Source organism: Euphorbia lathyris, chromosome 2, assembly GCF_963576675.1.
Source record: "Euphorbia lathyris chromosome 2, ddEupLath1.1, whole genome shotgun sequence".
In the NCBI taxonomy this organism is placed as follows: Eukaryota; Viridiplantae; Streptophyta; class Magnoliopsida; order Malpighiales; family Euphorbiaceae; genus Euphorbia; species Euphorbia lathyris.
In genome coordinates this window covers 88466012-88476572 of record NC_088911.1, presented here as the reverse complement: position 1 = coordinate 88476572, position 10561 = coordinate 88466012, and the positions used below count along the sequence as shown (strand labels likewise).

Below are 10561 nucleotides of genomic sequence, written 5' to 3'. Positions count from 1 at the left end.
GTGCCACCTAGACATAAGTTACTCTTTAAAATAACATCCCACTAGAGCTGTTGTAACTTTTTAATTTTTAGATGGTTAAAAAATAAAATCAAACTAATAATAAAGGATTGAAAAGAAAAAATGACATAATATAAAATTATATACTGTAAAGGAGTAGAGATAGTGGACTTACTTTTGAGACAGATTTGTCCCTTTTAGGTGCCAGACACACGCCTCATTTGGGCGTGTATACGCCTCCATGTAGTATCCTCCGTGTAGTATCCTCTGCATATGTTGAGTGCTTTTTCGTTTTTAGATGTGAAATTTGTGGTTTGTTACCACAGAAAGTAACAAACTGTGTGGTAGGTTGTAACTAATGGGAAGAAAGTCACATTGAAGTTAGAAGCATTAGAGATGCTCCCTTCAAATCAAACTCTAGGGCAGGTTTGCCATTGTTTGTAAAAGCTGGTTTCATAAAAGCAGTTTCCCAACTTTAAAAAAAAATCAATTTTACGATTTATCAAATGTTGTTTTTAGTTGGAAAAACTAGTAAAGTTTTTAGGATTTGAAAAAGCAATATCGCACTTAATAATTTAAGTTAAATTTCAAATTCTTCTATGGGAAAAATACCTTAATTAAAAGAGTGATCACCTAAAAATGCCTAGTGAACCTCAATGAATCAAATAAATAAATAAAGTCCAAGTTCCAATTTTTCAAAAATCAGAAAGCAAGCTTTTCTTTTCATGTTTCGATCTTTGATATTAAATCCAAAAAATAATTAGTTAAAACGTAACTCAGGTTGTTATAAAGAATTAGTGGAAAGTAATAAATCTAACAGAAAAAGTCTTCAAAACTTTCATAGAAAACTGAAATTATAAAGCAACTTTGCAAAATTTTAATATTATATATATTTTCTATAACAATTATTATAAGAATAGGTTACTTAAGCTTTAACAATTGTTTTACCTTATAGCTAAAATAAAAGGGAAGGAAAAGTGGCTACTCACTTTTGCCCAACAGTTTTGGGTTAATTTGACCCATATAACATATATGCACATCAACTACATCTCTTCAGTTTGGTTGAGCATTGACAAATATGGCAGTGACAGAGATGAGCAAAAGGGCTCCTTCTGCCTATAGGTTGGATAGATTGCCATGTTTTTATATATGTTTTTCAATTCTGTATTTCTCCACAACACACAGTCAAATTATCAATCTTGTCTAATAAAAACATGAAAACATTATCATAATCTACAGAATTTACAGAATCAATCAGTTCATACATTTTATCTCTCAAGTTTCAGTCAATTTGGAGACCCCAGTTGAAAGCAAGATTTAGGTCTCTTTAGGAAATTAAGTCCTTGTATTTTATCCATAATCAACTAATTATCCTGAATATATTGCTACCGAATGCTGGTGCCTACAAATGAATGTTCCTAAATTGTCGGAAATGCGAGAGCCCCATACGCAAACTAGGTATGAACATTCCTGGATGCTGATGATGCTAGATATAACGAATGAGTTCAACTGAGAACTTTCCTTTCTTCGTAGGTTTAATTTCTCCTATCTGATTCAGGATTGATTCGTATATCAGAATCATCATCAAAATGAGCATTTTTTTTTTTAGAAACATAAAGTCAGATAACTTACCTCTAGCCTTCCTTTTCCACTAACTGAGACAATATCTCCAGTTTTCAGTGTAGTGTTGTTTTTTGTGATGGTAATCCAATTCACACGCACATCCTTGCTACTGCATGCACACAAGAAAATTTTCAGCTTTAATATGCTCTACTTTCTTCTAACAGCAAGCTATCTTTATATTAAAAAAAAAACTCTCCAATTTAAAATCACATCATAACATGCTTAAACTGAAGATCTGCCTCAGTACGTGACAGCTTAATTAGTCATCATACCATACAGCCAGACTAGACAATATTTTGCATATAATTAGAAAGTCTAAAACTATAGTTTCAATTTACAATAACTTTTAAATTTTTGCAGTTGTGGCATTAATTTGGTTTAGGGTGAAACACCAACTGTGTTACAGGTAAAACCCCTCATTTAGGGGTAGTAAAGCTGGACAGGCAGCTGAAAAAAGCACAAAAGCTTTTTCTTCCCCTAATTGTCAGCTTCAATTTAAGAAGGGTGGGATGGTTTATACCCAATCAAATCAACTAGTTTTGACCGTGAAATCTTGAATCCTGCACTAGCTATAGCATCAACCCTGACCGATGCTTCTAGTGTTTTAAATGTCTGTGTCCTGAAAATGATAAAAGTTGCAAGGTAATCAACTTAAGCCAGAAAGGGATTATGCTCAAAATTATGCAAAAAGATTCAATGTAATAGCTCGTAGCTAGCCACCTCGGTGGTTCATACTCGAGAGCAAGCAACGGTATCCTTGCACAAGAAACCGAGACATTACCAACCTGCAAAGACACTAATATCACACATGAGAATTGAAATCATATTAAAAAATATCATATATTTTCCCCAATCAACATAGTTTTTACGAAAACATGTAAGAGAATGCAACTTTATTTAACCAAGTCACTATCTTCTAACTTTACCTTTTTCAACAAAGGAATTTTTCTTTTAACAGTATCTTTTCTCCATACCAATAACAGTAACAATATTTTACCAAAAATCCGGTGTCTTGGAAAGTTGGATTTTTTCCTATTAATTATCAATACAAGCTGATGCATTTGTCTTCATAACAGTGATTACAAGAAAAAATACTAAAATAAGAATAACTGAAATATAAAAGAAGACTGATTGTTGATCTTCTGATTGAATTGAATGAATCCAAAGAGAGAACTATGCGGCATTCTTCATATGAATTATGATAGGTTCCAGAGAATGAGGAGAACTTATATAATTTTGATAGTGAATTACCTTGTCCAGGGACGACATGATAAAATCAACAAGTTCTGGAACAAGAATGACTTGTGCTCCTTTCTCTCCCTAGGCAATAATCAAAGCATGAAAACAGAAAAGGAAAAAGTCAAACTCCACCCAACAAAGACAAGGTATCAGAGTGGAAAACAGATTAGATACAATATACATGCAACATTATGTATTTCTATCTCTTTCGAAACAAAATGCAGAATGCATGTTCTGACGGTTCAGGCTAAAGGTCAAGTTCGCAAAGAGATATATGACTAAAGGGCAGCCCGGTGCATTACGCGTCCCCGCTAAGCGAGGGTCCGGGGAGGGGTCCCACCACAAGGGTGTACTGGGGGCAAGCCTTCCCTTGCCAATTTTTTTGGCAAGAGGCCGCTCCTAAGACTCGAACTCGTGACCTTCGGCCACACGACAACAACGTTTTTACCGTTGCGCCAAGGCTCGCCCTCCAAAGAGATATATGACTGTGGCTATAAAATAATCAAACCACTAGAGCTTACTGTGCACCTTTTAGACCAGATTCAAATTGTACACATGTAAATGAATTACTAGGAAAGTCTTCTTTTGCTCACAATCCTATCTTAATACTTCCCATAACATTCTATTGGTCTTAAATTAACTTGTTTACCTCAATCTCAAAGAGTTTCAAATTCATGCTTCAGTTAAATATTGGACCAACTTTTCTGGAATTTGCAGTATATGATCAATCAAGTTTTTGAAGCTAGCCTTGAACCAAATTTGAGCAACAACTTAATAGGCCCATTTAAGCTTGAGTAACTTTTCCTCTCTCAACCTGCTCATTTGTGATTCTACTTGCCTCCTAAACAATACAAAAGTGAAACGGTTGTCTCCCCATCATCATGTACAAGAAGCCATATGATAGAGAATGTGATAATGGAAATGAAGGGTAAATTGGGAATTGAAGGACACTTGGTTTATGGGCTTAGCTAGAGAGAAGGAGAGAGATCTGTTGGTAATATATATGTGAGAATTTAGATTGTGAAAGACGTTTTTTCGGAATTCAGTTAGTAATCGAATTTATGATTGGGTAATGGAGTTTTCTCTACTGATAGTATGTTTGGGCAGCAGGTTTCTCCACTGATTTTATCATTCCATTCCTTGTGTTATCCATTCTGTTTGGTAACGGTGAAGAAATTTTTTTCAGACTCCAACTTTTAACTCTTTCATCGCCTTCGCTTGGGAATCGAGTTTCTGATCTTGAATGTCCAATCTAGATTCTACTTCCGCCAATTCCTCCAGTGTGAGCGAATTGCCGTTCTCCATTTCGAATCTGGTAGGTCGAATCATTTAAAAGATAACGCAATATAGAGATAGAGTTAATAGAAGATGAATAGAGCTTATGCAATGAATTGAAACTAGAAACTGTATTTCCCAACAAATCAACCTAACAGAACAGAAAACACAAGGGAATGATAGAATCACTAGAAAAACCTATTGCCCAAACATACCATCACTGGAGAAAACTCCACTGCCCAAGCATAAAGCCGATTACTAACTGAATTGCCAAAAGATGCCTTTCACAATCTAAACCCTCTCTCATGCATATAACTTACAGCTCTCTCTCATTCTCTCCTGCTAAGCCCATAAACAAAGAGTCCTTTTATTACCAATTTACTCTTTATTCTCATTATCACATTCTCTATCAATTGAAAAATAACGCGATATAACAGAGCTTATGCAATGAATTGAAACTAGAAATCGTATTTCCTAACAAATCAACCAAACAGAATAGAAAGCACAAGGAATGGAATGACAAGATCAGTAGAGAAACCTATTGCCCAAACATATATCAGTAGAGAAAACTCCATTGCTCAAAGCATAAAGCCGATTACTAACTGATTCCTAAAAAATGTCTTTCACAATCTAAACCCTCACATATATCTAACCTACAGCCTTCTCCCCTTCTCTCTAGATAAGCTCATAAACCAAGCGTTACCCTTTATTCCTATATCACATTCTCTATCACCATAGATATCTTGATTGACCTTTTTTGAAAGGTTATATTCAGTCTTAGCACTATAGATATCACTTAATCTTCAAACTTAGACACACAAGTAGAGAGAAAAACCCTAATTTTGAGCATACAAAGAATTCTTACTTGTCTTGAAACATAAACCTGATATTTTCACCTTGACTGTATCATTTCACTTTTTCTTGTACGGATCTTGTAAAACTACATCAGAAACAGGGATACTAATGTATTCCCAAAAGGATTGCCTAGAAGCTAAGTTTTGAGGAAATAGGTCCACCAAAATCTGTAAATTTGAGGAAGGTTCTCAAAGACCTTGTAAAGTTAGTGTTAGGTTTGCAAGCACCCTTAACCTTGTGATTATAGTTGTATTTGGTTGACACTTGCCCATTAAAAGAGTTATGAGTCGATTAAAAGTCTCAAAATTAGTCTTTGAGAAACAAATGTTGCCAAAGCAAGCCAAAAATTATAAATTTCTAAATTTTCCTTTCCTCCCTGGCTCTGTTTACTTTCAGCTCATTTATTATTGAAGCTCTCTTGCCCTTATTACTCTTTAAGCCACTGCAATATCCCCAAACACTTTGGAGGCATTTTCTTGATAATACTTGATAAGGCCAAAACTGTGTACGAGGGAAAAACACAAAAAGGAATTTCAAAACACCCAATTCAGCCCTCTTGGCGATGATTAGCTAATAGGGACAAACAAAAGGATATGACTCCATGAGGGAACCTAAATATATATCGTCTATACATCTTTCATAGTTCTAGTCTTCAAGAAGTAACCTAGCCTTGATATGATCTGACAATGCACCTGGATAATCTCATTTTATCTTTGAATGGAGAAGTTCAATCTGTCAACTCAACCTTCTAAGCAGGTAAAACGTGGGGGCAGAGTTCTGGCTGAGATTCCAAAAGAAGATTCTCTCAGAAATTATGACCATGGCAAAATATGATAAAATAAGAAGCACAAGTGCAGCACCCAATAAACATTGGACAAAATTGGAGCCTCCTGTGTTAATTGCCTACATTGCTTCTATGAATTTTAAACAGTAACATTCACAATCACCAACCTGCAACAGGATATCCCCAACCTTTTCCCTTGAAATGCCTGTACCTAAAATTGCGCCAAGGAAGTCACCATGAGAACAGGGTTGAAATGAAAAGTTACCTGTGATACTGAAAATGATGTAAACATTAAATCCCGGTGTTGAATTGTAATCTGTTACAGTTATATTATAGCAATCATGCAACTTACCTTAATGCTGCTACTATGTCTGGATCATTCACCAGTGCTTCTGGATATCCAACTGAAAGACGGCAACGCTCAGCCTGAAGGATTGAGATAGATAAACTGATAATAAAAATAAAAAGCATAATCACTAATAACCAATTAAAAAAACACGACTGCATTTAATTCAACCTGTGGGTGTCCACCCTGGGCAACTGCCTTAATGTCAGCTAGTTTTTCTAATACAAGCATTGCCTCCTTTACAGTTGGTGGGGTGAGAAAATCTGTATGAAGAACCTCTCTTCTTGATGATGCCCTTCTAGCCTGAAAAAAGAACAAATGATGAAGTTAAAACAGAGTGCAATTTGGTGATCTACAGCTTCGCTTAATAGGCCTTTATTTGACTAATCTTAGCTTTTTCATTATTATTTATTAGAGCAAGGAAATAAACCTAAAGGCAAATGTAATTTAGAAATTATTTCAGAAAGGTCATAAAATACCATTTCAAGTATATGCTTCACTTCTTCAATGAGATTTTTGTCTCCTACACTCTTGAGCACATCATTAACTTCCCCTTTCACTGCTTGTGCCAGGTGGCATATCCCTAAGGGTATAGCGTAGATTATCCGCAATCAAAAAATTCAGTATAGACAAATCAGATCAATGCACAATAATCCAGCAACAGTAACAACTAATGGATTAAAGATATAGCAAAATTGTGGTATTCTGATGAGGACGCCTTTGTGGCAAAGAAATACAAAACAAAGCAGAACAAGAAGGCATAGCTTGTTTACATTTTTATCATCGTTCTATTAATTGAGTAAAAAAAGGGCGGCCCGGTCGCATTACGCGTCCCCGCTGAGCGAGGGTCCGGGGAGGGGTCCCACCACAAGGGTGTATTGGGGGCAAGCCTTCCCTTGCCAATTTAATTGGCAAGAGGCCGCTCCTAAGACTCGAACCCGTGACCTCTGGTCACACGACAACAACGTTTTACCGTTTTACCGTGGAAGAGTATTTACATCAATTTTTAAACTTTCCTTGCAAGAGCAACTTCAGCTCGTTCTGACAAACAATTAGCCACGTTCACAACAAGGAAGACAGAGGCATTAAGTGGATGTGAAGTTGCAGAACCCTCTGAAATTGATGATAGTAATGAATTTTGCATGAGCTTTCCAGAAAAAGATGTAGGTTAGTCGCAGAAGTCAGTGATTCATTTCCTTGAGCAGAATTCTGCTACAGCACCGGTTTTACACCTCCTTGGGCAATGACAATTTTGCAGATTGTATATGGTTGTGATCTTCCATGTTTGCTTCCTATGAGTCAGGACCAACACAATTGGAAGAGGTTGATGGCTCCATGGAGGCTTGGACTGCAATGTTTGCTGAAGTGCGACTTCATTTGCTGCAAGCACAAGCACGCCTGAAGAATCAACGCGATCAGCATCACCCATGGCTTGTCCCTTAAACCATGGAAGTTTGTGCACCTTTGTTTCCAGCCTTACCGCCAAATTCCGACAGCAAGAAGCATTTCCATAATTGAAATTTTATAATCCATTTAAGGTATTGAACCTAGTGGACAGGGATTGCTTATGAGCTGGAATTTCCTGCTGGTAGTAAGATTCATAATGTGTTTCACATTTCCTTACTTATTCAAAGATGAACCTCCTTGCACAATGCCTACATTGCCTCCTCTGCACGATGGTAAAATCATTCCACAACCTTAGTCTATCCTCCATTTTCCCACCTCCATGGCCATATACCACAGGTGTTGGTTAAATGGAATTGCACAGCACTTGCAAAAGCCACATGGGAATTTGGAGCTGAATAATATGAGTCAGAAGAGGTCGTAACCATCTAGATACCTACGCAAGAAAGAAATATGGCAGAAAGCAGAGCAAGAAAGCATAGCTCTATTTTCATTTTTATTGTCTTTCTATTAATTAAGTTAGTAAGAATAAATCCTATTTAGGAACTTGAGTTGCATGTCTAATCTGTTTCCTTATTTGATAAATATCAACCCTTTTCCTATTTTAAAGGGGGGTTGATAATGAACAAAGTCATCAGAATTCTACAGTCAAAAGTCAGAAAGAGTTGGATGGTCTCTTTAGAGTAAAACCCCCATCCTTACAATTGAAAAATAGGTTCTTCAATTAGAGGCAGAAACATGAACAAGGAGAAGAAGGATTTTCTAATACACTGATCTGGACGGAATCCTATCATAGGACCATCACATATCGCTGCAAATTCCCAATTTCCACTGTTCAGGGGTTCAATCCTAGAACTTGTATATCAGGCTCAGCCAAATATTTTGATACTAAAGTTGTGTAATATTTTACCAAATTGTTCATTGTGAGGATTCCTATCTCATAAAACCAGCATATTATGTCATGTCTCACTTTGAACTAGCTAGTCCCTCTTACAAACTAAAATCATGTTCAAAAGGGTCACCTGATTCTTCAACATTCCTCAGCATCAATTACCTAAACGATCTCCTATACTGCCCATTCAACTTGCCCAATTTCTTCATTTTTACTTCTTTTTTTTTAGAAAAACAAAAGATTCAATTATTATAGTGCAGTGTTCACTAATTACAAAGTTACAAGCTTGCTAATTTCCTTAGGATGGAAGTCCATTTTCAACTCAGCGCATTAACACTCAGAGTGCAGTAGCATCTCTCAGAAACTATTACTGGCAACAAAAGGCATTTATTTATCGACTACTATAGGCCTGAAGGAAACCTCTTGTTCTAAATTCAACTTAGGCATTTCATCAAACAGCAGCTGCCCGTTTAATAAACCACACTGGCACACACCATAACAAAATCGAGGAAAAGAAAATGCCGCACCAATTCAGGTTAATGTGTATTCTAATTACGCGAGTGTGGTCGGAAATGGAAAAAAGCACATGCTTAACTTAGGTGAAAGAAACTTTATGCAAGTGGCAAGGATAGTGGTGAACCTGAGTTTCTCCTAGGAGTGATGAGAGGAAGAGAGGAAGGAGTTCCATAGAAAGTGAGATTAGGGTATCTTCGAAGAGGTTGAGACAAGGGTAAAACTTGAAATACTTTTCTCAGAAAACAGGTTGTCGCTGCAGTTCCAGTGGCTGCCATTGCCGCTTCGCGCCTTGCGCACACAACAAGGTGATTCGGTTCGCCCGTCCAGTTTGACTTGAGTTCGTTATATTGAGAAGATAATAATTTAGTTTAAAAATACCTGATGGGAGAAATGAAGGTATTCATATTTTTAGGGGTTAAGGAGCAAAAATACAGGTTTTAGGTCAGGAATCATTTTACTTTAAGTCTAAAATATTATAATTTTATTTCTAACGACTCTGTAGTCAAAAGCAATTTTACCCCTAACATTGATAATTTAGATCAATTTCAGATACTATTATAAAACACAGATATTTTTGTTCCTTATTTTGCACAAATTGCATATCAATTCGTTCTAAAAAAAAGATTTTATGTTTTTTGTAATTTAATAATCGAATTGGAGATTAATATTTACAAATTTGGTGATTTTTTTTGAATTTTTTTTATCTAATTCGTATAAAAGACAGTATAATTTTTTTTTTTTTTTCACATCCCAACATATGTTTGTGATTTGTTACTGATAAAATGACGCACATGTGAAGTGTAGATGACAAGATTCATGACCGAGAAGACAGTTTGATGAATTATTTCTCAAATTGACCCAAATTATCAACGTTAGGGTTAAAATTGCTCTTGGCTTCCAACATTAGGAGTAAAATTGCATCATTTTAGACGTTAGGTGTAAAATTGCTCCTTACTCGAAACGTTAGGAGTATTTTGAGTAAATTACACCAATAGTACCTGAACTTTACCATAATTCACACTTTGGTACCTAGATTACATTTTGTCCCGAAAATATACCTGAACTAACGATGACCGGACAATTTAGTACATTTTACCGGTCAATAAGGGTTTGATGAGTAAATTATACTAATGGTACATAAACTTTATCTTAATTCACACTTTGGTACCTAAATTTCATTTTGTCCAAAAAATACACTTCAAGTAAAGATGAATCGATAATTTAGTATATTTGACCAGTCAACGTGAGTTTGACCATTTTAAATTAAAAATTTAGACCCATCATATACTCAATTAACATATACAATACTACCATTTAGCTCTACATATATATTAAAGGGTAGTATTATAATTTTATGTTAATTTGGTGTATTGTAGATCCTAATTTTTAGTTCAAAATGGTCGAACTCTCGTTGATTGGTCACTAACCGATCAGATATACTAAATTATCCGGTCACCTTCACTTGAGTTATATTTTTAGGACAAAAAAAAATTCAGGTATCAAAGTGTGAATTAGGAAAAGTTCAGGTACCATTGATGTAATTTACTCAGACAAACTTGCATTGACCGGTCATTTACCGGTAAAATTTACTAAATTGTCCGGTCATTGTTACTTTGGGTATATTTTTGGG

The 10561-nt window shown here is 35.7% G+C and overlaps 1 protein-coding gene across 2 annotated transcripts; it reads right to left on the bottom strand.

The window, feature by feature from the left end:
* Nucleotides 1-1147: 1147 nt before the first annotated feature.
* On the bottom strand, nt 1148-9312 carry LOC136218867 (uncharacterized). 2 transcript variants are annotated; one of them, XM_066006026.1, is made up of 10 exons: nt 9056-9308; nt 6599-6702; nt 6291-6422; nt 6126-6199; nt 5941-6046; nt 2872-2940; nt 2341-2405; nt 2141-2239; nt 1630-1729; nt 1150-1546 (listed from the first exon to the last, which is right to left on the bottom strand). In XM_066006026.1, exons 1-10 carry the CDS (start codon nt 9204-9206, stop codon nt 1484-1486), a joined length of 963 nt encoding a protein of 320 aa, XP_065862098.1. In that variant the 5' UTR covers nt 9207-9308; the 3' UTR covers nt 1150-1483. The 2 variants fall into 2 exon arrangements, with proteins under 2 accessions (XP_065862099.1, XP_065862098.1); XM_066006027.1 differs by lacking the exon at nt 2141-2239 and having other exon boundaries at nt 1148-1546; nt 9056-9312.
* Between the last annotated feature and the right edge of the window lie 1249 nt (nt 9313-10561).